Below are 27121 nucleotides of genomic sequence, written 5' to 3' on the forward strand. Positions count from 1 at the left end.
ATATCCTTTGCATTCCTATGTTTTTCTTTTAGTTTAGGTTAGAGATACAGCGTGGAAACAGGCCTTTCTGCCCACCGAGCCTACAAGGACCAACAGTCACCCATACACTAGTTCCATCCCACACACAAGGAACAATTTACAGAAGCCAATTAACTGACAAAGCCACGTCTTTTGGAATGCAAGAGGAAACTGGTGAACCTGGAGAAAACCTGTGTGGTCACAGGGAGAACGTACAAACTCTGCACACCACCTGTAGTCAGATCAAATGCGGGTCTCTGGCACTGTATGGTAGCAACTCTACAAGTGCATCACTGTGCTGCCCCTTACTTCCACAAATTAATTCGGAAAAGGTATATTACATTCCTTTGAAGTAAAAGCAATGGGAACACAGATGCATAGATTGCATTTTAAGAGGCTGACATTCAAAACAGATTTGCCTTCTGCAGAGATATAAACCATTCTGAACATATTTTGAGATAAGTTCACAGATAACCAGCCACAAAATAATTACTTTAATTTGCTACAGGCATTTATCATTTGGATATGGAATATTCAAAATAGTTTCTTTGATTAGGGTATGAAGAATAGTTTACTGAACGTTTGGATTAGTTAATAGAGCAGTATTGTTTCCATTGCCAAGCAGCTGATAATGAAGACCAGAGATTTCAGGTGGCTGATAAATTCACCAGAGGCAATATGAGAAAAAATGCCAGGATGCAAGATGGGATCATGGAGACAGATACAACAGTATCTTACAGAAAGGAAGTGAAAAAATTGCAGGGATGTAGTGGAATTTAGGCTATTCAGCCCGTCATGTGTTAGCACAGTTGATGGGCCAAATAGTCACCTTCTGTGCATTACTATAAAAAAGGTCTATGAATGACACACAATATTTACACTGGAATAGTTGACCTTGCAGGATCCATTGCTTAAGCCCCATTATACTGATTTGATTCCTAATTAGTGTGATCTGCAGCGTGAATTGGGCTGGTTGGGTTTCAAGAGTATTAGCGTGGCAATGCTTTTACACAATGAACGTAGGCAGAGTTTGAAGATCATAACATCAATCAATTATGACAAGCCTAATTAAAAGCCAAATTGGGCTTCTACTGGTACAACTAATACTATGTATCCAATCGGCACAGAGAATCAAATCTTTAGCACAAAGATGAGGTTCCCCATTTGCACTGTTTAAAGGGATCCATTACTTGCTAGTTACATCCTAAATGATCTACAGAGTGTTGGCCAGGCAAATACATCATTTTCAGAGATTATTGTTATTAATCAAGCCTGAAGGAAAAATGTGGGAGGAAAAGTTCTGGCCACAATTTCAGATGGAAACGTTGGAGTTATTATTGCCCCTGGCATGCAGTTTGCCTGGGAGAATGAAGTCAGACAGAGTCAGACAGAGTGGGGCAACTTGCCATAAGAGGGAGAAGAGAGCTTAACAACAGGTCCCATCCAGAAAGGATCTTCATATGTTTTTTTTTTTTTCTTGGGCCCGTCAGCAAAAATTAACTTACTCGGAGACAAACTTTAGTGTGGAAGTTCTGACTGGAATACATTCCAATGTTGCAACCAGAACCACAGGGTGAAGCCAGGGCAGTGTTTGCCTGTGACTGTTATGTTGACATTAGCATTCAATATTTTACGTCTGGCACATTCTGCAATGTAGCAAGGAGCTTCTTCAGTATTTTGTTCTGCAACACTACATTAAGCAGGTCACATCATTACACTACAAAAGAATGAAAATGAGGCAATACAAACATACATGTTCATGAGGCCTACAGATCTCTATCTATCTCTCTCTCTCTCTCTCTCTCTCTCTCTCTCTCTCTCTCTCTCTCTCTCTCTCTCTCTCTCTCTCAACTAAAAGGAACTAGCCTGCAGCATAATGCATTGTGCAAGAACAATCAAGATAGTTCCACTCATCTATCCTAACCCCATAACACTGCAAAATCTTTTAAGTTCTTAAATAGCTCCCTTTTGAATGCCACCTCTAATACTGCTCCGGACAGTGTACTCCATATCCTAATCACCCGCTGCGTAGAATTTTTTTTACACGTTACTTTTGGTTCTAGTGCCAATCATCTTCAATCTGACTTCTATGGTTCTTGACTCTTTGGCCACTGGAAACAGTTTCTCTCCAACATCTCTGTCTAAATGTTTCAAGATTTTAAAATCACTCGAATTCCCTCTCAACCTCCTCCATCCATGGAAAATAATGTCAGTTTCTCCAGTCTATATATGTAACTAAAGCCGTATATCTCTGAAATGATTCCAATGCCCTCTCCAATGTATTGCTTTTCCTGATTTACAGCATGCAGAACTGGACAAGACACTCGTTATGACCAAACAGGTATTTTGTAAAAGTTCATCATGGCTTCCTTGCTCTTGTTCTATGTGCCTCAGTTTATAATTCTCAGTATCTGGAATGCATTTTTAAAATCACATTGTGAATTTGCTCACATTGTCCCAAATTTTGCACATATGCACTCACTCTTTATTTTGCATTCCTTTATTAATTTTGGCCGCCGACTTATCTTGCCTCACCTTGTTCTTCCTGGCAAGATGCAGCACTTTGCATTTTTTTGCTCTGCCTCCATGAGCTGGATATAATATTGCCATTCCTGCATTACCACTCATTTTAAATGCCCGAACTTCCTACCAAACAACTGATCATGAGAAATACTACTGGGGTCCAAGAATGTGGGTCACCACCATCTTTCAAGGCTATTACAGCTAGACCAGACATTCTGGTCTTGCTAATTACACCCACATCCTGTAATAAAAGGAAAAGGGAGATACTTGGGTAAAGTGAGGATGGAATTTTACAGATCTTCTCACGACAAAACATTATCTAATTACTTCTTCTGGAAGCATGCTTGTAAAAGATGGAGATAGAGTTGGGTTTGGTTACAATGTCTTACAAGCCTAAAATGCTATTTGCCACCAATTTTGTGTGAAGACAAGATGGTTGCATAACATAATGAAAGAGCAAAGGAATTGTACAGTGCATCAGTGCCGTTCAGAGGTGGAAGAGAAAACTAGGAAAAATATATATGGTTAGGGAAAGGAAATTGTTCTCTTAGTCCCATGAAAAATATTATCTAACATAATTGTGGAAGAACTACTTTATAAGAACAATAGAGGTATGCATCATAAGTTGTTGAAGTGCACCTTTATTTTTGTGCATGCTTGAAATACAGACATTAAAAATTATGATGCTGTGTGATTTTGGTAAAGATATATCTAGAATAAGCTATTCATGGGAAGTTACGCAAATATTAAGTTGTACCATTCCAGTAGATTGAAAAGATCTACATGACTGAAACATAGGCATTGTATAGCCTGAGTAAGGGTTTCAACCCAAAACGTCACCCTCCAGAGATTCTGCCTGTCCCACTGAGTTACTCCAGATTTTTGTGTCTATCTTCATTGTTTAGCTTTGTTTGTAGGAATGGCAATCAATTTTGACAGGTAGCTGTAAGTGCAACAATGAATTAGACAAGGAGAAAGCTACTTAATGAAAAAATGGAATATCATTAAAATTACTCCAGTATAAGCAAAGCAAAGTTGAAACAGACAGATATTTTTTTAATATTCACATCACAAGAACTTTCTTGTTCGTTATACTTTTCATCGGTGTCAAATCTCATCCAGTGTCAAATTTGGATCAGGACAGAAAGATGCTACTTAAAACAGAGGTATAATTTAGAATTGTTCTTGTTGTGAAATGCAGATTATCGTACATTTTGGAAAAGCTTTAGAAAGGGAGAGCTCATTAGAATGCCACAACATTGATTGCATTTAAACTGAACAATGTGCCATCAAGCAGCAAACCTCTGACCTTCCATCATGCATTGCCCTGACCCCTGCAGAACTCAGATGTTTCTAATTTTGAGGCCAATACCAAGTCCCTGGTACATACATCAAAGGCTTCCACCCATTTCTTCTGCTGGATGTAATGCACTCCTTTGTCTGCTTGCTGCTGGACATACTGCTTTTGTTTCTCATCGATGATCCCAATCTGGTACATGAACTCCGCGTAACCACCTAACATCTGTGTAACAGATACACAACAAAGGAGTAACTTTGTCACTTTACAAAAATTCTATTTCAAAAAGTACCAGAGTGATTTTTCAAAGTCAAAGACTGCAATCAGCATGGTCAGCAAGGTATAATTTAAAGCAATCTAGTCGTTACTGGCTGGATGAACATATGGTAAAAATTAGTGTCTTAAAGTTATGAGGAAGTTGTCTGAGAACAGACTTCCTTTTATCATGATAAAACTAAATTATAATTCAAGTACGCCGTTTAATTTACAGCAAAACCACTTACTACTTCAGGATCACAGAGTCCATCTCCAATGGCCATTCCCTTGAAGTTGATCTTTAGTTTGGCAGTGGGATTGTTGATATGAATATAGTAACCAATTGCAGGCACATACTTTCCGGCATAGGACTAAAGAAAGATACAAAACAACTGAAATTGCTATTACATCATGATTCTGCTACTTGGTCGTTGGGTATCAACATTCAATAAAAGAGTATATTCAATTCTATATTCATAAAGAATGATCAATCATATTTCATATAGTAGTAAAATGAGATAGTCAGAAATTAACAGTTTAATGTCTATACTATATTGCGACTTTTGATGTACCAAAATTTATCTAGATGCCCCTTCTTCACATGCAAGCCAAATCAGCAGTCTTTCAATCATGAATATGCGTTACAAGAACTAAAACTAAACACCCAGTAATTGTTTCCTGTGATTGACCTGGTAAATACTGCCAGGTACTGGCTTCCCCACTATCGGAGGTATCTGCAGGAGGCGTTGACTCAAAAAGACAGCCAATATATCAAGAAACCATACAACCCTTCGCACTAATTTCACTCCTATCATTGGGAAGATGGTACAAGAGCCTAAAAACTGTGACTACCAGGTTCAATAATAGCTTCTCCCAACAATCATCAGGCTCCTGACGACCACACAACACTAATCTCTAGAACTACAAACGTATTTAGATTGCGTCTTGGATTGCATTACACTTGGATTTTGGATTATTTTGTTTTTTCTATACTTTTGAGTTTATGGCCATTAAGCTGCTGCAAGTATGAATGTTATTGTTTCATTGTGGATACATATGATGATTAAACGCCCTTGACTGCTGTGCCCTAGGATGATGATTACATCTATAGATTGAGTTGATTTGTTGCTTCATAGCTCCAGTAACCCAAATTCAACTCTGACTTCCAGTGCTGTCTGTGTGGAGTTTGCAAGTTCTTTCTGTAACCATGTGGGTTTCTTTCGGGTGCTCCAGTTTCCTCTCACAAACCAAAGATGTGTGGGCTGATAGGGTAATTGGTCTTGTTAAAGTGCCCCAAGTATGTAGGTGGGTGATAGAACCTGGGAAGAGGTGGTGAGCATGTGGTGAAATTACATCAAATGAAATTAATGCAAGATTAGTGCAAAATGTTGGTTAATGGCTAGCATAACTGTGGGCTGACAGGCCTGCTCTGCTTCTCTCCATGACATGATAAAACTGATATGCAGAGAGTTCCTGCAAATAAAGTATTCCTTTGCCCAGTTATGGTCCAATTATAGCTATAATTTGGCATGATTACAGGTAAACATTACATGTAATGTAAAATGTTATAAAATACATCTTCTAAACCAACAATTTCTAATTGAATGTTGTTTGTGGCGGTAAAACGATTGGTCCAAGTCAGCATGGATTTATGAAGGGGAAATCTTGCTTGACTAATCTTCTGGAATTTTTTGAGGATGTGACAAGTAAAATGGATGAAGGTGAGCCAGTGGATGCAGTGCATCTAGACTTTCAGAAAGCCATTGATAAGGTGCCACACAGGAGGTTGGTGAGCAAAATTAGAGCACATGGTATTGGGGGCAAGGTATTGACATGGATAGAGAATTGGTTGGCAGCCAGGAAGCAAAGATAGGAATAAACAGGTCCTTTTCAGAATGGCAGGCAGTGGAGAGTGGAGTGCCGCAAGGCTCGGTTCTGGGGCCGCAATTATTTACAATATATATTAATGATTTGGATGATGGAATTAAAAGTAACTCGAGCAAGTTTGTGGATGACATAAAGCTGGGTGGCAGTGTGAACTGTGAAGAGGATGTTAGGAGGTTACAGGGTGACTTGGACAGGTTGAGTGGGCAGATGTATGGCAGATGCAGTATAATGTAGATAAATGTGAGGTTATCCACTTTGGCGGCAAAAATAAGGAGGCAGATTATTATCTCAATGGTGTCAGATTAGGTAAAGGGGAAGTACAACTTGACCCAAAGAGACCTTGGTGTCCTTGTACACCAGTCACTGAAAGTAAGCGTGCAGATACAGCAGGCAGTGAAGAAAGCTAAGGGCATGTTGGCCTTCATAACGCGAGGATTTGAGTACAGGAGCAAAGAAATCCTTCTGCAGTTGTATAGGGCCCTGGTGAGACCACATCTGGAGTATTGTGTGCAGTTTTGGTCTCCTAATTTGAGGCAGGACGTCCTTGCTATTGAGGCAGTGCAGCGCAGGTTCATGAGATTAATCCCTGGGATGGAGGGACTGCCACTTGAGGAAAGATTGGAAAGACTGGGCTTATATTCACTGGAGTTTAGAAGGATGAGAGGGGATCTTATAGAGACGTATAAAATTATAAAAGGACTATACAAGCTAGATGCAGGAAAAATGTTCCCAATGTTGGGGGAGTCCAGAACCAGGGGATACAGTCTAAGAATTAAGGAAAGGCCATTTAAAACGAAGGTGAGAAGAAACTTTTTCACCCAGAGAGTTGTGAATTTGTGGAGTTTTCTGCCTCAGAAGGCAGTGGAGGCCAATTCACTGGATGAGTTTAAAAGAGAGTTAGATAGAGCTCTAAGGGCTAGTGGAATCAAGGGATATGGGGAGAAGGCAGGCACAGATTACTGATTGTAGATGATCAGCCATGATCACAATGAATGGCGGTGCTGGCTTGAAGGACCACCTATTTCTATGTTTCTATGTTTCCTCAACTCAGTGCAATGTTCTCACACTAGATAGTTCACATTAACATGCAGTGTTTAAACTCAAGTGGTATAAAAATAGAAAATGTTGCAAATAGTCCTCAATCAGGCATCATCTATGGAAAGAGAATCTGAGTTCACCTTGCAGGCCATCAGAAACACGTTTGTATAATTTCTCAGAAATGTTTGGATGCACAGTAAGTGATCGTTATTTGGTTCTTGATTCTTGGTCCTCCAAAATATTCCAATTTGAATTTAAACTGGAGGTGGTGGAGTATGGACTTAAGCAAGAAGGGCTTCTTGGAGAAGAGCTGCCTTAAATTTAGTTACGTCTGGTTGAGTAACTATAGTAGGGTGAAGACTATTCCATGCTTTAATTGTGTGAGGGAAGAATGAATTGCTATACACATCTGTCTTGATAGCTGGTATCTCAAATTGATTCGAATGCCCTCGCTAACTCCTGATAGGTTTGGGTTTGGTGTAGATGTGGTAATCTACGTCGAGCAGACCATTTAACATTTTGTAAAAACAGGTCAAACGGTGGGCTTTACGCCTGTCTCGGAGCGGGTTCCACCCCAATGAATTTAGAAGTTCAGTAACACCCGCTTCTCTCTCATAGGTATTTGTAACAAAACGAGCTGCCTGTCTTTGGACACGTTCGATGGAAGAAATGTTTTTATTTGTGCATGGATCTCATGCTGCAACTGCGTAGTTCAAATGTGGTCTAACAAGGGTGAAGTATAACTTCTCCTTGATAGAAGTTGAACAATGATAAAAGTTTTACTTTTACTATGATTTGCCACAGCAAACCAATAAAGAGAAGGTGGTTCATCACTCCAATTTTTTCCTGGTGGTGTTGACTGTTGGAATACAGAGAACTCCCTGTACTTCATCAAGTGGCTCTAATGGATCTTCTACACCGATGGTTTGATACTTATTCTGAAGAATAGCAATTTTGCAGCATTGTCCTCAATATAGATTAAAATTTGCAGGCAAAGCTAGATTTGCCTTCCGTGCAATGACTACAGTACCGGAGCAATGACTACAGTACCGGAGTGTACAGAGGAAAGTCATGGGTGGTTGCTTTCTTTTGTGGAGCTTAATGATTTTCCATTCACTCACCTTCCAGAAAAGGCTGGAAAATTATACATTTCTGCGAGATTGACTAAGCATGTGGACTCCAGAAAATATGACCATATAGAATACGATTGAAATGGGACCCACCGGACACAATAGATGTTAGACATTATGTTAGAGACGTCAGAGATACAGCATGGAAACAGGCCCTTCAGCCCACCAAGTCCACGCTGACCAGCAATCTCTGTACAATAACACAATCTTATACACTAGGAGCAATTTACAGTTTTAACGACGCCAAATAACTGACAAACCTGTACATCTTTGGAGTGTGGGAGGAAGCTGGAGCACCTGGAGAAAACCCACAAGGTCACAGGGAGAACGTATAAACTCCGTACAGTCAGAACCCGTAATCAGGATCAGAGCCAGGTCTCTAATGCTGTACGGCAGCAACTCTACCGATGCGCAATCCTCACATTGTAAATCACATTTTCACTAAATGTTATGTAAAATAATACTTGGCTTTATAGAGGCACTGGTTATAAAGTTTTTAATAAATTACATAATTAATTTTAATGAGAAATCTGACGTTTTAAGAATTTCATCCAAACACAAAGTTACTAAATTATTTGTAACAATGCAACTAAGCGTGTCAGATTTTGCACTAAAATAACAATTACAAAGACAGGGATCACCATAAATTTTCTTTGTGCATTCCATCATGAAATGGGAGAACAGAAGACAAAAGAAAAGCACATCAATGTCACATTCACACAACATGCTTGTGTGGATTATAATACTACTTTTGAATTTCACTGCACAGGCAAGATATATCACAGACTATGAAACATAACATAGTTAAAATTGAGGAAAGTTTTTTTTTGTGTGTGCAGAAATAGTTGGATTACCCACCTCTCCTGTAGCATAAAATTCATTCTGCTGATATTCATGGAATATCTGAAAAAACTGGATTAGTGCACTGAAACAAAGAAACACTGCATTTTTAATAAGCTTATAGCTCGACATTGTACCCGACAACTTCTACTCCTATCATTTAATTACATTGTTCTTTGGCTGTTCGCAACCACAACCCGATCAATGCTGGTAGGACAGCAATGCAATTTCATATTATATATATCCATATAAATAAACAATAGTCAGCTAACAGAGGACAGCCATATATTGTCAGTAACAATTGTAACTAATTTAACTTGTTAAAATAAAGACAGTAAATGCTGGAAATACTCAGGTCAAGCAGTACCTGTGGGAAGAAAAACACCCTTCATTTCAAGTCAAAGACCTCTCAGAAGACCTCTGACCTGAAATGCTAACTCTGTTTCTCTTTCCACAGAGGCAGCCTGACCTGTTGAGTATTTGCAGTGTTTTCTGTTTTTGTTTAAGATTTCCACCATCTGCAAATTTAAAAAAAAAATTAATGTTAAAATTTGTAATGACATCTAACCCATACAAGTAAAACCACAACATCACTAGAGTAATGCAGAAGGTACCAATTGGCTCGCTAACATAATAAAATCAAGGAGACATGAGATGCTGGAATCCTGAGCAAAAAGCAAACTGCTGGAGGAACAGTGGGTTAGGCAGCATCTGTGGAGGAAAAGGAACAGGCCAAACCTTTCTCTAAACTGGTGCCTGCCTTGCTGAGTTCTTCCAACAATTTTGCTACAATAAAAATAAATTGTTTGCCACCAGTGAAAGCTTAGAAAGGAAAGTTTCAATTTTAATTAATTTAGTTTTAAAGTCCATGTGCAGTGCTCTGGGGTGCAGAAGCTACAGCATTTAATTTAGTTTCATTTAGAGATACAGTGTGGAAAGAGGCCTTCCACGCCACCCAACGATCACCCGTACACTAGTTCTATCCAACACACTAGGGACAATTTACAGAGAGGCCAATTAACCTGCACGTCTGTGGAATGTGGGAGGACAATTGTCTATTGTCTATTGAAACCAGAGATCCCAGAGAAAACCCTTGCATTCACAAGGAGAACGTGCAAACACCATGCAGACAGGACCTGCAGTCAGGATCGAACCTGCCTCTCTGGCGCTGTAAGGCAGCAACTCTCCCGCTGCCTATAGAAATAAGGAAAGTTGTAAACGCAACTTTAGTTGGAGTATGGAAAGGTCTAGTGAGCCACAGCCAAATGCCAAAGAGCCTGTCCACATTTTATAACAGCTTTATGAACATTTGTTTAATATTGGTCCCTGAAGTTTCATAAAGGCTCATTCTGTCGAGCCTCTATAAGAATTTCAAACTAGGCTGAAGCAAAGTGATCTTGATTAAAACAGTTTCTTGTCCTAAATATCAACTTTAGCATAGCTTAAAAATAAATAAGTTTAAGTTCAAAGGACATGGAAGACGTCAAAAATGAAAAGAGGGAAATTGGGTCACGTCTTTATATTAAGTCAATCTATATCCAGTTAGCCGAGCCCTATTGATTTTCCATGTAAACCAACTTCCATCAGACTTGGCAATGCAGAATGAAATAACTAATAAGGTGAAATTATTTATGGGAATAGATTGAAAAAAGACCTGAAATAATTATCAAGACAATTTGAGGCAGAAATTCATTTTGACCAGCTGCACTTAACAGGCAATGTAATCAAAGTTGTGTGTGTCACAAGCTAATTGATATTTTTGGAGGGGGAACAGTGCGGGTAATGGTCTTAATATCAAATAGAGTATCCATAACAGACTACTGAGAAAAGTCAAAGAATGCAGAAACAGCTCACTTGTACAGGTCCCTTCCAACGTCGTCTTCATTCTGCGCATAACCTTCAGGCTTGTCAGTAAAGCTGAAGCCAGTGCCAACCTAATTTCCAGGAACAATAAAACAATATCTCAACATGTTTAAGTTGAAGTAAAATTACACCTCGTACTAGAATTCAATCGAATTCTTTTTACTATTCAATTCCGTACATCTCAAACTGCAATTCAATAGATAAAACTGTTGAAGGCAGGGCAATAGACAGGTTTATATGGACTTTGGCAACTGCTTTTGACAAAGTCCCACATGGTACGCTGGTCTAGAAAGTTAGGACACATGAGATCCAAGATATGTTGACAAACTGCATACAAAATTGTCTCAGCTGGTGGAGGGAGGAGGTAGTGCTTGTGGGGTATTTTTTCTGATTGTAAGTTTGTAACCAGTGAGAATGTAGATGGACTGATTCATATGTTTGCTGATGACAGAAAAAGGTGGTAGATTAGTAGATAGCAAAGAAAATTCTGAAAAGATACAAGGGAAAGATGAAAAGATGAGAAGAATGGAATTTAATCCAGATACAGTAGGTTTGATGTAATGCATTTTGGGACAACAAATATCAATAAGGACATATACAATAAATATCCGGGACCTCAGGAGTAGGACGAGTTAAAGTCCTCAAGGTAAAGCCCCGAGGAAAAAGTTCACCTCAGCCTGAAAATAGCAAAACAGGTGGAAAAGGTAATGCATGCTTGCCTCTATAGGCCGAGGCATTGAGCACAAGAGTTTGAATGTCATGTTGCAATAAAACAAAAAAACTGATGAGGTCACACTGGGGAATTATGCATAGTATGGGCAAATGGGATCAGCAAAGTGAGGCATCACAGTCATGCGAGACAAGTTGTACCAAAGAGCCTAAATTTGACGGCTCTAAATTTTTCATGCTCTTATTATTGTACAAGCCAAGTAATTGTTGTCATCATATATGACACAAGGTGCAGACAGATGATGCAACAGGTCTTGGGTAATGTTGGTTCTTCACAGATCTTCTCGCACTTTATTTCATCCTGACATTTATTTGTTTCCTACAACACTACCAAAAGCAAATTGTCAGGTGGATTTCACATGTTGTTCATGGGAGATTGCCCAGTATAAATTGGCTGTTGCACTTCTCATATTTCAACAGTGATTACTTTCCAACGATAGCGTTTGAGAACTGTGGAACGCCAGAGGTTGTGAAAAGCACAAGGTAAATGCAGCCTCCTTTTCTTTCTTGCAAATAACAAGATTGTCCTTGGTTAGTCCTGGTGACAGAGTTCATGGGGAGTAGGCAGGAGAATGGGGTTAAGAGGGCAAGATAGATCAGCCATGATTGAATGGTGGAGTAAACATGGGCTGAATAGCCTAATTCTGCTCCGATCATTTATGACCTTATGAAATCCATTCTCCATAACCCCCTCCTGTCATAGCAATTTCCAGATCCTAAGCTCCCCAAACAAGTGCCATTAGTTGTGGAATAAAAATTTCATTCTAATGTAATTAATTTAATTTATGTTGGTACGCATTTCCTGATTATTCTATTGGTTGACTGCCAAGACTAATGCATGAACATTAGAAGTAGCAAGTAATGTTGAAGCAAGCTTTCCCCAGTTATATTCTAATTGTCATTCTGGTAGCATTTCTATGAAAGGTTCAAGACACATCAGCTGCCCATGATATTGTTTTGGGTATTGTTATCCTGGTTACACCTTTACCAATAACTAGTGACAGAAAACATTCTGTAGTCACATTACTTCCATAGATGAATGATGATACAACGTTTAGCTGCAGAGAGGAAACTCTGCACCAGCACATACAATATAATAATAATAATAATTCATTTATTTTATATAGCGCCTTATCACATGCTCAAAGCGCTTTACAAAAACAATTAACATAGAAACAAACAGACAAACTATCCTGACGGAAAAGCGGCGAATACTCAACGCCAGCGTCCTCTCACGTCAGGGTCCGGCAGTAGACATTAAAAAGCACAAGACACACAGATATAATTTTTTACACAAACAGCCATCACAGTGATTGCTCTAGGCATACCCTCACTGTGATGGAAGGCAAAGTCTTATCTCCTCCTCGTTCTTCTCCCGTAGTGCCACGAGGTGATCGAGGCTCCCAACTTTTTGAAGCCCCCACCGGGCGATGGAAAGTCCCAGGGCCAAGCCGAGCCGAGCAGGCCGATGAAAGTCCTGAGCCCCCACCGGGCGATGGAAAGTCCCAGGGCCGAGCCACGCAGGGCGATGAAGGGCCTGCGAGCGGGTTGATCATACCTCGCGCTTCGGGGCGGTTGAAGCTGCTACGGCTGGAGCTCCCGAAAGCCGGTCGCCAGCCAGGGACCTGCGAACTCCCGATGTTGCGATCTGCAGGGCCCACGGCCGAAGCCTCCGAGATGGTAAGTCCAGGCCATGCGACCGGAGTCTTTGAGGTCGATCCCAGCTGGAGGCCGCCGACTCCACGATGTTAGGCCGTAGCGCGAACGGAGATACGACACGGTAAAGGTCGCATCTCCGTTGAGGAGGAGATTTGAAAAAAGGTTTCCCCCAACCCCCCACCACCCCCCCACATACACAGAGTTAAAAATAAAACAAAACGTACATTTAACGACGACAATGACAAAAAACAACAACAAAAAAACAGAGAGACTGCCGGTGAGCCGCAGCTGCAGAGCACAGCCACGCCCCCAATTCATTTTAAGAGAATAAAAATGGTAGTTTTCGGCTTTTAAATCTTTGCCAGCAATTTCATCTCTGCCGAGAAGACAGTTTAGCATTAAATAAATATTGTGCTGGATGTTTTGTAAAAATATACAAATCCCCTTAATCCTCAGTAGGCTCATATCCTGCTTACTTAAGTGTCTGTCTAAACAAAGTGATAAACAAAGTGATTGTATCAGACTCCATCATCTCCTCTGGCACGAGTTACAGATAGATATCAATCACAATTTGTGTATTGTTCAATCCTATCAAAAACCCCCTCCTCTCTACTTAAATCTATGGTCTCTTGTATGTGAAAAAGATTCTGACTATTGACCCTTATCTATGTCTCTTATAATTTTGTATCTCTCTCTCTCTGGTCATCCCTCAGCGTCCTTTGTTCCAGGGAAAGCAAACCCAGCATATCCAATGTTTCCCGCGGGGGGGTGGGGGAAACTTTTCTCTTTTGGGTCTCTTCCTCGCGGCGCGGGGTGCGGCTCGGCTGCGGGGCCTGGCGTCGCCCGGTGCGGCTCGGCCGCTGGACTTTGCATCGCCCGGTGCGGCTTGGCTGCTGGACTTAACAGTACCCGGTGCGGCTCGGCCACGGGACTTTTCATCGCCCGGTGCGGCTTGGCCGCGGGACTTTACATCGCTGGTGCGGCTCGGCCGCTGGACTTAACAGTGCCCGGTGCGGCTCGGCCGCGGGGCCCAACATCGCCCGATGCGGCTCGGCCGCGGGACTTTACATCGCCCGGTGCAGCTCGGCCACGGGACTTTTCATCGCTGGTGCGGCTCGGCCGCGGGACTTAACATCGCCCAGTGCGGCTCGGCCACGGGACTTGATGCGCAGGGCTTGGTCGCGGGGCCTTCCATCGCCCGGCTCGGCCGCGAGACGTTTCGGCGCCCGGTGCGACTCGGCCGGGGGGACTTCCATCCCCTTGCGGGGGCTGTGCGGGTCGGTCAGGGACGAGCTGTCTGTCCGTGGGCGTGGGGAGGAGAGTGGAGGTTTTGTTGCCTCCATCACAGTGGGGGGGTGTTTGGAGTCACTGTGATGGACGTTTGTGTTGGGGTTGTGTGTCTTGTGTTCTTTTTTGTGTGTGACTGCTATGTGGTTTCGTTCGGTGCCTTGGTGCCGAATGACAAATAAAGCTCTGTTATACTGTTATATTCAAAGTCCGCCAATCCAAGTGCCAATAGACAATAGACAATAGACAATAGACAATAGGTGCAGGAGTAGGCCATTCAGCCCTTCGAGCCAGCACCGCCATTCAATGCGATCATGGCTGATCACTATCAATCAGTACCCCGTTCCTGCCTTCTCCCCATACCCCCTCACTCCGCTATCCTTAAGAGCTCTATCCAGCTCTCTCTTGAAAGCATCCAACGAACTGGCCTCCACTGCCTTCTGAGGCAGAGAATTCCACACCTTCACCACCCTCTGACTGAAAAAGTTCTTCCTCATCTCCGTTCTAAATGGCCTACCCCTTATTCTCAAACTGTGGCCCCTTGTTCTGGACTCCCCCAACATTGGGAACATGTTATCTGCCTCTAATGTGTCCAATCCCCTAATTATCTTATACGTTTCAATAAGATCCCCCCTCATCCTTCTAAATAATAACAACTCTCTTCTGCACTCACTCCTGCACAATTTCACCTTTTCCTTCATGTGGCAACCAGAACTACACACCATGCTCTGAGTGCAGTCTTAGCAGTACTTTGTAAAGTTGCAAAATAATGGCCCAACGTTGATATTTTATGCCCTATGAAAGCTAGCATGCCATGTGCTTTTTCCCACCACCTTATCTACCAAAGTTGCCACTTTCAAAGAGCTATTGACTTGAACTTCAAGATCTTCTTGTTAATCAACATTCCTTAGCGACTGGCCATTTACTGTACATATCCTATCACCATTTAATTTCCCAAATTATTACATCATTCCATCTGCCAGCACTCTGCCCAGCCTTCCATCAGATCTAATATACTGCTTGTAGCAGCCAGCTTCTCGTCTATCAATTAGCTCCCAAGCTGCCACTTGCATAGACCGGGTGAGCGATAAGCGTAATGACTCGAACAAATAATAACAGAGATCCTCCTCGACATTTGAACAGTTAGTCCTCTTTATTTGAAGGTGCAATAAACATATTGGCATATCTCTTGTCATCGACCTGTTATTGATTTACTAGTTAAAATTCCATATCGTACCACAGTCTATGGGATCGATACGAATTGCCAGATATAACTTCGACATAGTTTGTATTAATCACCTTGTTAATAAAACAGGCAATTACATCTCGGCTAATAATCTATTGGCGGTGCCTCTGGCTGACCCTCTGTCAGCACCTCCTTGGCTCACAGACACGCTCTCCCAGCACGTACCCAACTGCCCGTACTCTAGCTCCGCCCAGCCCCTATGTAAGCATTGCATTAACTCTATAGTGTCCAAACTACAGCAGTATACAAGGTAATGATATTAATAAGCAAAAACAACAAATAAATGCAAAATGGCTCCTACAATGCTGTAGCTTTAAACAATCTTCCACACTATCCATACTATGACTGAATTTTGCTTATCATATTTACTAACCATTTTCTACATTAACATCCAGGTCAGAGGTACACCATTGGTTACAGAATTCCAATCAGAAATGCATCCTTCCACCACCACACCCTGCCACCCATCACCAAGTCAACTTTGAATCCAATTAGCCAACTCGGCTTGGATCTCTCAGCCTTCTAGACCAGCCTACCATGCGGGATTTTGCCAACTGCCTACCAGAAGTCCATAAGGTCTACCACCCTGCCCAGTCTTCAATCGGGTGTTGCTATGATATTCAAGGGTGTAACCTGAACAGTACCAGCCCACTGGCATGCGAGGGATTAAAGTTACTTCAATGGGGGAATTACAATCTTTGCAGAATGCACTGTCCATCAGATTTATTACCACAATGATAAATCAGAACTCTAGTCCTCTTCTTCCATTACCATTAACCTGAGCAAGTCACAAATGCCGAGGCCCATTAATGGTCATAAATCATGTTTTTAACCAGTCCTTAAACAATTTTAACAGCAACAGATAACATTTAACATGTTCTATTTGTAACATGTGCCATAAACACATGAAACCATATTTTGATCACCTTTTCCATTACAGAGCCAGCCTCGCACTAATTATGCAAACATCAAGTTTCATAATTAATTCAGCATTACATCCCATTACATTGGGGATTATCTCCTGAAATAATTCTGATGGAAATTAATAACGTTACAATTTTCATAACAAACTCTATGTCACTGGAGTTGCAGGTTGTGGAATGTCACCTATTGGCACATCAGTCATTTTCATTCTTTATTCAAACACTTTCACAGATCACAGCAAATCTGAAGTTTAGGAGCAATGGTAAGATGGCCAGGGCTGGGAATGGTTGGGTTTGTGGTGCAAGGGAAAAAATAAATCGGCCAAGTAGTGTTAGGGGAAGCAGAAGAACAATGCAGTCAATTAAAAACTAAGGATGGCCAGTAATTAATACTTTTCTGAAGCTCACTCAACATTGGATGATACCCACTTATCTTCACATACTACTCAGACAGCCTGTGCAATACTGAGAAACACATCCACTAGCTTACCTGTTCATTTCAGGGAGGAGCCTTGAAATACCGACGAGAGAAGTTTAATTTACTCTAATACCTTAGTAAAGGCCAACAATATTGGTGGCAATTTTAAGCATCTACTGTTCTGTAACTGCTATTTTTGATGGCTGCAATTCAAGATGCTTAATTGAGTTGAAGAACGGAGTTACACAGAATGAACAGATATTTAAAAGTTGTAGGCGCAGGTAGCAAAAGAAAAGGGGTGGTAGGGCTGGATGCATCAGGGTTACCATTTGCACTGTGATGGTGGCAGAAGTGACATGGCAGCAGTTTTATTCAATGACGAAAGTGAATAGAAGAGACTGGTTGTAGATTCATGACTGCTAGTTCTTATGACAAAAGCCAGTGTCAACAAATAGCAATGTCACTCCATGGCAAGTGTTACAAAAGTAAGAAACAATGCTTAATTACCACAATGTTGGCTGAGCCAGTATGAAGAGCATATCCATTAATTATGTTTTAATAAAGTGTTTTTTAAAACAAAATATATACACCACACCCAAAGTGAGAGCCTGAGACCAAAGACCAAGCTAAAAAGTTTAGAAATAAAAGGGGCACTTTTTCCAGACTTCCCAAATGACCTTCTCCGGACCTCCCTGTCTCCTGAAATGGATATTGTACACTTCACCCATGTCACATTGCATTGTAAAAGACAGTGGGGGATGCTGGATATAAATCAGTGGGGGATGCTGGATAAGATGCTTGACTTTGGAAATAAATGTGCACTTAAATCAAAGTCTGTGTATTATCACATCTCTCCTCTAAAAGAGAAATAATAAACTATGTCCTGTCCCTTTCAATGGCTGATTTACTTACTTCTCTATAATAGCTTTGTTTCCAGTTAGAAAAGCTGGTCTCTGAATTTGATCTTTCAGTTTCAGAGCCCAAGCTAATAATGCCGTTTCATTTCAAATCTAATGACCTTTAGGTCCCTTCTTCATCCTCGGTTCCAGTTGAGGGAGAAACTATGCTTTGGACTTCACCCCAAAATTAGCCTTACAAAAGAGTGACTTCTAATTTGGATTTAAAGACTAGGGTGTGAAATAGTACAGGTTAAGCACCACCTATCTGTCAACAGAAAATCTGTGTTATTGTGATTATTGCATCTAGCAACCACCATCTGTTGTTTATGGTATTATTTCCCACCTTTCTAGAACTAGTTCAACCAAACAGGTATTTAATACAAGGTATGGAATTAAGCCAGCACTTACCAGCACTTTATAAATAGAGACAAATAGAACCACTGGTGGAAGCCATCACTAAAGTTTGGGGTGCTCACTGAAAGCCAAGTCTGGGCATGACAGAGAGCTGGGACCATAATTTTCAGCCATGGCTCTGCATGCCACAGTGGTTAAGATGGAGAGACTTTCTCCACACCTGAGGATCCAAGAGGCCTCCAAATATTGAGTCAAGCAACAGTATGGAGGCTACAGATGGGTCCGTGCTGGGAATAATACTCCCATGGAATACATGCTTTGCTCGACATGATCCAATGACCTCAGACAAGGTGATGATCAATAAAATCTTCAACACATCACACCTTCAAACAACTGCACAATTAGCCTTGCATACTTCTCCATACTACACACCACCACTCATCCCCACTTATGACTTCCATCAAACTTAGATATTCCCCATACATCCTCAGGCACTAAGTGTTCTGCAAAAGGACAATTTTTCTATGCACCATATTACAAATGTAGAAGAGCGAACGTTAAAGCCACCAAATACAATAGACGAGACCGGAAGAGGTGCAGGAGATTCTTCGTCCCACATAGAATGACTAATTAGATCCCGGGAATGTGGTGAGGAAGGAGGTGATGAGACAGGTGGAAATGGACATGTTTCATTTCCAGAAGGAAGAGAATGTTTCAGATGTTGTAGAGCAGAAAGCCTTATCTTGGGAATATCTGAGACAAAGACATTGAGGAAAAGGGATGGTATCATTACAGAAGACAGAGTTGGAAGAGGTTAAAGAGATGTAGGTGGGTTTACAGTAAAAATAAGAGAACTTTGATGGGGTGGCTTATTTAAAAGGTGAATCAGGCACACCCTTCCCAAATGCCTCTGTGAGACAGCAGAGGGCAGAGGATGTTTTTGTCTTTCAGAGCCTGGAGCATCTCCTTCCAGCATGGAAATGATGGCCAGCACTGGTTTTCATACTTACTGTCCAGGCAAATATTTAGCAACTGATGACCCTAGACACAGTTCCAACACAAGAAGTCATCAATCTGTGAGTGTTACCGAGATCTCAGAACTCTGGTTGGCAGCAGGCAGTATTTGAGGGTGTTACAGAACTGCAGCAGTCAGTTCTCCAGGAAATGACAAGCAGCCCCACCCAGGGGAAGGCCATGACTCCAATGGCAGCAGTGGAGCTCCCCCTCTCCCAGCAGAGCACCACTCACGTTGCCACCATCACCACTATACAAGCGATTCCCAAGGACATGAGAAATCAAAGCAAATGTGGAGCACACGGCTCCCAAAACACTCAACGATCTTTAGCCTCAAAGCGACTTTCCTTCCTGATAGTGAAAATGCTACATTTCCCCTTTATCAAAAAACCTCTCAGTCTTTAATATGTTCAACAAATCAGCCTCCATAGCTCTTTGCATTACAGGACTATTTTCTATTTAGAATTCAGAAGTTCAATGGGACTTGGGACTGTTGGTGCAGATTTCATAAAAGGTTAATTTGCAGGTTGAATCGGTAGTAAGAAAGGCAACTGTAAAGCTAGCATTCATTTTGAGAGGACAAGAATATAAAAGGGATGTAATGCTGAGGCTTTATAAGGAGCTGGTCAGACCACCCTTGGAGTATCGTGAGCAGTTTTGGGTCCCATGTGTGAGGAAGGACGTGCTCACATTGGAGAGGGTCCAGAGGAGGTTTATGAGAATGATTCAGAGGATGATTGGGTTAATGTATGATGAGTGTTTGACGGCTCTGAGTCTGTACTCGCTGGAGTTCAGAAGGATGAGGGGGAATCTCATTGACACTTACTGAATAGTGAAAAGCCTGGATAGAGTGGAAGGGAGTGGATGTTTCCACTCGTGGGAGAGCCTAGGACCAGAGGGCACAGTCTCAGAATAATAGGATGTACCTTTAGAAAGGAGATAAGAGGTATTTGTTTACTCGGAGGGTGGTGAACCTGTGGAATTCATTGCCACAGACACCTGTGGAGGTTGTCATTGGGTATTTTAAAAGCGGAGATTGAATGGTTCTTGATTAGTAAGGGAATCAAAGGGTATGGGAAGAAGGCAGGAGAATGGAGGTTGAGAGGGGCAGGTAGATCTGCCATGATTGAATAGCAGAGAAGACTTGATGAGCCAAATGGCATAATTCTGTTCCTACGAGTTATAAAATTATGATTCCACACAAGTGGTCTGCCGAGCCAAATGCTCAATTATAGAAATCGCTGTGGTCTGAAACTGGGCCTTCCAGGCCTGGGTTCTGAGAGACTGCCTTGTTTCTGTGTGCTTCTAGCAGCGCAAGTGTGGAGCCTTGCCTCCACCCTGGTGCGATCACTATGGGAAGCTCAAGAACTGGCCGAGAGACATTAAATTAATTTGGCATGTTTTTTTATAAATCATGTGGTATGTTAATATGGCCTGTAAGGTCTATGATACTCATATGTCTCAATGTATTTCGATTTAAAAGTCATCTTCTTGTTTATAATACTTTGTGGACTTACTGATTCCTATCTCCATGCTTATCTCCATATATAATTACTCCATATACTTATCTCCATATATAATTACTCCACCAATGGTGGCAATGCCTTCAACTGCCTAGTTCCCAAGCTTCAGAACTTCCACCTTCATTCTCTCTGCCACGTGACTCTCTTTGTTCCTATAAGATTACCTTTACAAGCTTCCTCCTTGATTGAGGTTTTTGGTTATTGTCACTCATTTCACTTTGGGCCATTTTGCTTTGTTGATTCCCCTCAATGGTGCAATTTCTACACAAATTTTCAGCTAATCTCAAATTCAGTAAAAACGATAGGAAATAGCCAACTTCTTTCTCATTTTGTTTTGAGCACATAAAATAGCAGCAAAACTCAACTGAACTAAATGTGACCCCACTTCTGTCTTGGCAAAATTATTTTAATATAAATATGGAAAAGTACTGCAAAAAAAAATCAAAAAGGGAATGTATACTGTTGCAGCATTTTTATACAAGAATCCTTCAGCAGCAGAAGGAAAATGAAAAAAGTGAGACAGGTCAGTTGTAAGCGTGTATAAAGTTAGCAAGATACTGCAGAAAGATTCTATTAGCGCGCAAGTACAATTTCACTTTTAAATTATAGAAAATACTTCTGATTTATTGTTATCATACTTGAAAGGCTTGTAATTTGGCTTTTACGAGAAGAACATTTCAAAACTATCGTACTTGAAAAAACAAAGATAAATGATGGAAAGCCATTCATTATATCCATGCAGGTGTAATTATTCAATTTAAATTGTGTGGTCCACAGTCATTACCAGAATATTTCATATTCACATACTTGCTGAATAACATGCTGCATGTACCATAGATGTGGCTTAGATTTCCATGTTATATTTTGATCATTTAATTGGAACCAAAGCAATCAAAACAGATGCTAACATCTTCCACTTGCAGTTGGTCATTTGCAATTTTCTCCATAGCTCTAGAGAGGATAATCCTCCATGTCCGATAATTATTCTGATCTCAAACGCATTGGCCAAATTGGGCAAAATAAAGGTGGACTCGACAGTCAAAATTTTATTAGTCAAGTTATTAATGATTAAAATAGTTATAATCCTAAATGTGTATTTTAATAGTGAAAAGGCTGAATTTAAATTTCTGGGTCCTTGATTTGCATGCATATTTTCCATGCTGGAAAACCTTTGATGGTAAACGCAGGAACATGTGTGCAGATTCACTGCCCTTCAATTTGCTGATTTTAAAAGAGAATGCAAAATATGGTATCGTTTGCACTTTCACTTGGATTTTGGAATGATCTGCGAGCTTGAAACTGTGCTTCATTCACTGCTGGACTGTAATTTTTAATGGCATATTGCAACTGTCAGTAATGAAACAGAGCTTATGGTATTTATTTTAGTTACCGCAGTATAAATACTTTAAGGGACCTTGCTTGTAATGTAAACAATATCTTCCTCCATGACATTTTCAGAGTTTTTAATTAAGATTAAAGTGGATACCGAGTGTTGTACTGGAAATTGAAAACAGGAATTCATCATCAATCAAGAAAACTCCCCATAAGAGTACGAATATGATTTGTCTTCAATCAGGAATCCAATTTAGGAAGCCCGATAAATCTAATAAAATCACTTTTTGAACATGTATTTCTGAATCCTACTACTAAATAGCTAATTCAATTAAACCCACATAACAATTAGAAAACTTACAGGATTGTCGATGTACAGCATTGAATACTTTGATGTCCATGGGACCTTGCGGGCTTCCACTAAATTTGAGCGGTACAGAAAAAAAATATTTTGATTAACATGTAAGTAGCAAAGAAAGATCAATCTTTCATAACAATGATTCTCAAAATGGTACTTTTACAGTGTATAAGTATTCTTTACACCGTATGTAAACATCAACAAACATTTGAGGACTGATAACATGATCTGAAAATGGGAATCCATATATGCACTGGATGTTATTTGTCTACACATTGTCCATGGCCCTGATGATATCCAACTATGGTAATCCTACTGTGGGCCGAAGGTCCTGTTCCGTGCTCTGTTGTTACAGAGAACTGCAGATGTTGGTTTACATTAAAAAAAGCACTGGATTAACTCACCGGGTCAAGCAACATCTCTGGAGAACATGGATAGATGATGTTTCGGGTCGGGATCCTTCATTAACTATCCATGTTTTCCAGAGATACTGCCTGAACCCACTCAATTATTCCAGTATGGCATGGTGGCGCAACAGTAAAATTGCTGCCTTACAGCAAATGCAGCGCCGAAGATCCGGGTTCGATCCCAACTACGGGTGCTGTCTGTATGGAGTTTGTATGTTCTCCCTGTGACCTGCGAAGGCTTTCTTCGGTTTCCTCCCACACTCCAAAGAAGTACAGGTATGTAGGTTAATTGGCTTGGTAAATGTAAAAATTGTCCCGAGTGGGAATAGGATAGTGTTAATGTGCGGGGATCGCTGGTCAGCACGGACCCGGTGGGCCGAAAGGGCCTGTTTCCACGCTGTATCTGTAAAACTAAAAACTAAAACTCTTTTTCTGTGCTGTTTTCTGCTCCATATGTTCTAAACCCCCAAAGGAAGTAGTCAGAACAGAACAATAAAGTTCACTTTAGCTCGTGAATTGTAGGTTCACTATTTTTAAATTTAAATTCAATAAAATGAGTCTCACGTTCAAATGCAATGCACATTTTTCATACATAATCATGGCTAATACTCTCAGCTTCCTGTTGCTGTTCTAGAATATAAAGTTCCCATTTTGCAAAATAATTCAGCACAACAGGGTAGTTTACACCCCAGCAGTATGAACATTGACTTCTTTAACTTCAGATAGTACCCGTTTTCCCTCTCTATCCCCTCCCCTTCCCAGTTCTCCCACTAGTCTTCCTGTCTCCGACTACATTCCATCTTTGTCCCACCCCCTCCCCTGACATCAGTCTGAAGAAGGGTCTCGACCCACAACATCACCCATTCCTTCTCTCCCGAGATGCTGCCTGACCCGCTGAGTTACTCCAACATTTTGTGTCTACCCATAATTCAGCACCATATATTTAAAGTATTGGTTTCTACTTAGTGGATAGCTTTTGTAGTTGGTAGATTGCTATTTTCATACATTGACAATTCTATGCAGTTACGTAAAGCAGTTAACAAATGCAGAACACCAGAGGTCAGTTTTGGTGCTGCTGCCACATACTATAAACTCTACCACATTGGTTATTGTAGTTTAGTTTAGAGATACAGCGCGGAAACAGGCCCTTCGGCCTATTGAGTCCACGCCGACCAGCGATCCCCGCACATTAACACTATCCTAGACACTCGGGACAATTTATACTTGTATCAAGGCAATCAACATACAAACCTGTACGACTTAAGTGAGAGTGGAAACAGAGGATCTTGGAGAAAACCCATGCAGTTACAGGGAGAATGTACAAACTCTGTACAGACAGCATCCGTAGTGGGGATCGAACCAGGGTGTCTGGCGCTGCAAGGTAGCAACTCTATCGCCGAGCCACCATGCTGCCCTGTACTTTACTATTCTTTTGTTCTACACAGATTATGAACTACAATCTTGCATGCGTCATTGTATTTAATGTTGTATTTATCATTACTGTAAGCATACTATTTATCCCGTGGGCTTATGAACAAGGAGTTTCCTTGCAACCTTTTCTATATTTCAACAAAAATCTAATCTGAAAAATATCTCAACAGCACTATCAAAGCCCTACATCCTCTTTTGCTTGTTATATGATTGAAGTAATAGAATGATTACTTTCACATCAGTTGACATTAAATAAGGAAATGGAAGAGGCATTGATTATTCACATACAAGTAACATTTCAATGATCATCTGATCAGAGTGCCGTGTACTCTGGTGTTGGAGGAAGGTAAAGCAGATATCAAAATAACTTACTAAAACCAAATGGAAATATTTCCTTCCTAAATCATAGTATACATAAAAAATACACAACTAATTAACTGCAAGCACCATATATTTTATCTTAACATTCAGAATTAAAACAATGTAGGATAAAGTAAAAAGTCCCAACTCGCAGGTATCTTGAAAAACTGGATGATTCTACAAAACATTTGTGGGAGACACAAAAAGAGATTCAAAAGAAAAGTTAAAGAAAAACTTAATTACAGTAAACATTCAGCCTATTGGAAAAAGGTTGCACTTACACGTCAGGTTTTTAGTCACAACATAAGGCCCATGTTCAACAAAAAGGCCAAACATAGATGAACCTCCAGGGCCACCTTGAAGCCACAGCAGCACAGGAGCATTTTCAGGCCGGGTCTGAAAATTAACATTCACAAAAATGATCATGATAAATAACATTGATTAAAAATGCCCGTGAGGATATATAGCAGAGTGCTTAGCATCAAAACTAATGTAAATTATAAGAACTATAGAAAATCAATGTTTCATCAGAAGAAACACGAAAGAGGCCATGAACAGAAATAGAACAGCTTGATAAATCACCAGGAAAAAACTGTAAAATATCATTTTTACAGGCACTGCAAATCTCTGCACATGCAGAAGTCAAATGAAGATATTCTCCATACCATCCTATCAACATTTATTGGAACCTGCAGGACTGTAAAAGCAACAACATGTTGGTATTAAAATAAATTGTGCTGCAGAAAAAAATATCCACAGAGAAAAGCAATCATACAATTATATAAATGTGCAGCACAGAAATAACCTCTTCCAGCCCCCCTTGTCCTGCTGACCAATCATTTGATAATTTTAAGCTGTATTTCAAATTTGCAGATGATATGAAAATAGGTGGAGGGGCAAGTCAAGTCAAGTCAATTTTATTTGTATAGCACATTTAAAAACCACCCACGTTGACCAAAGTGCTGTACATCAGTTCAGGTACTAAGAACGAACATACAATGGCACACAAACATAACAGCACATACATGAACAGTTCACAGTGCCCCTTCAGAGGGCCTCGAACGCTTGGGAGTAGAAATAGGTTTTGAGCCTGGACTTAAAGGAGTCGATGGAGGGGGCAGTTCTGATGGGAAGAGGGATGCTGTTCCACAGTCTAGGAGCTGCAACCGCTTAAGCCTAGACCGCGGGATAGTCAGTAGCCCCAAGTCGGCCGACCTGAGGGACCTGGAGATAGAGTGGTGGGTTAGAAGATTTTTGATATGGGGGGGCAAGCCCGTTTAGGGCTTTGTATGTGAATAGGAGGAGCTTGAAGTCGATTCTGTACTGTACTGGGAGCCAGTGGAGAGAGGCCAGAATCGGGGTGATGTGGTCCCTTTTACGGGTACCCGTCAGGAGTCTCGCTGTGGCGTTTTGGACCAATTGCAGGCGGGACAGGGATGATTGGCTGATCCCAGTGTATAGGGAGTTGCAGTAGTCTAGGCGGGAGGAAATGAATGCGTGTGTAGTGCAGTAGTGTAGAGGAAGCAGGGATGCTGCAGAAGGACTTGGACAGGTTCAGAGAGTGGGAAGGATAGTGACAGAAGGAATATAGTGTAGCAAAGTGTGGAGTCATGTATTTTGGTAGTAGGCACAAAGGCGTAGACTATTTTTTAAATGGGAAGAGAATCCAGAAATCAGAGGTGCAAAGGGACTTGGGACTGCTGGTGCAGGATTTCCAAAAAGTTAATTTGTAAGTTAAATCGTTGGTAAGGAAGGCAAGCGTAATGCTAGCATTTATTCCAAGAGGTCCAGAATACAAAAACAGGGACGTAATGCTGAGGCTCCTTAAGGCGCTCGTCAGGCCTCCAAAATGGTTTGGAGCATTGTGAGCAATTTTGGGTATCATATCCGAGGAAGGACGTCCTGGCTCTGGAGAGGGTACAGAGGAGGTTTGCAAGAATGAACCCAGCAATGAGTGGATTAACATATGATGTGCATTTAACAGCACTGGGCCTGTACTTGCTGGAGTTAAATAGGATGAGTGGGAATCTCATTGAAACTTCCCGAATAGCAAAAGGCTTGGATAGAGTGGATGTGGGGAGGACTTTTCCATTAGTGGTTGAGTCTGGGACAAGAGGTCAGAGACTCAGAATTAAAGGTCCTTCCTTTAGTAAGGAGATGAGGAGGAATTTCTTTAGTCAGAGGGTGGTGGATCTGTGGAATTCTTTGCCACAGAAGGTGGTGGAGGCAGTCAATGGATATTTTTAAGGCAGAGGTAGATTCTTGATTAGTACAGGGGTCAGGGGTTAAGGGGAGAAGGCAGGAGAATGGGATTAGGAGGGAGATATAGA

At 41.0% G+C, this 27121-nt stretch overlaps 1 protein-coding gene across 3 annotated transcripts in view; it reads right to left on the reverse strand.

Moving 5' to 3' along the window:
* Positions 1 to 27121, reverse strand: part of cpvl (carboxypeptidase vitellogenic like) — a 63780-nt gene that overhangs the window by 24399 nt on the left and 12260 nt on the right. For 2 of the 3 annotated variants that reach the window (XM_078428500.1, XM_078428489.1), the window contains exons 4-9: positions 25073 to 25187; positions 22597 to 22655; positions 10843 to 10922; positions 9007 to 9073; positions 4342 to 4464; positions 3932 to 4063 (exon numbers count right to left, since the gene is read on the reverse strand). In XM_078428500.1, coding sequence (XP_078284626.1) covers positions 3932 to 4063; positions 4342 to 4464; positions 9007 to 9073; positions 10843 to 10922; positions 22597 to 22655; positions 25073 to 25187 — 576 coding nt within the window. The remainder of the gene's footprint in view (positions 1 to 3931; positions 4064 to 4341; positions 4465 to 9006; positions 9074 to 10842; positions 10923 to 22596; positions 22656 to 25072; positions 25188 to 27121) is intronic. The other variant, XM_078428508.1, reaches the window with a different exon arrangement.

Source organism: Rhinoraja longicauda, chromosome 2, assembly GCF_053455715.1.
Source record: "Rhinoraja longicauda isolate Sanriku21f chromosome 2, sRhiLon1.1, whole genome shotgun sequence".
In the NCBI taxonomy this organism is placed as follows: domain Eukaryota; kingdom Metazoa; phylum Chordata; class Chondrichthyes; order Rajiformes; family Arhynchobatidae; genus Rhinoraja; species Rhinoraja longicauda.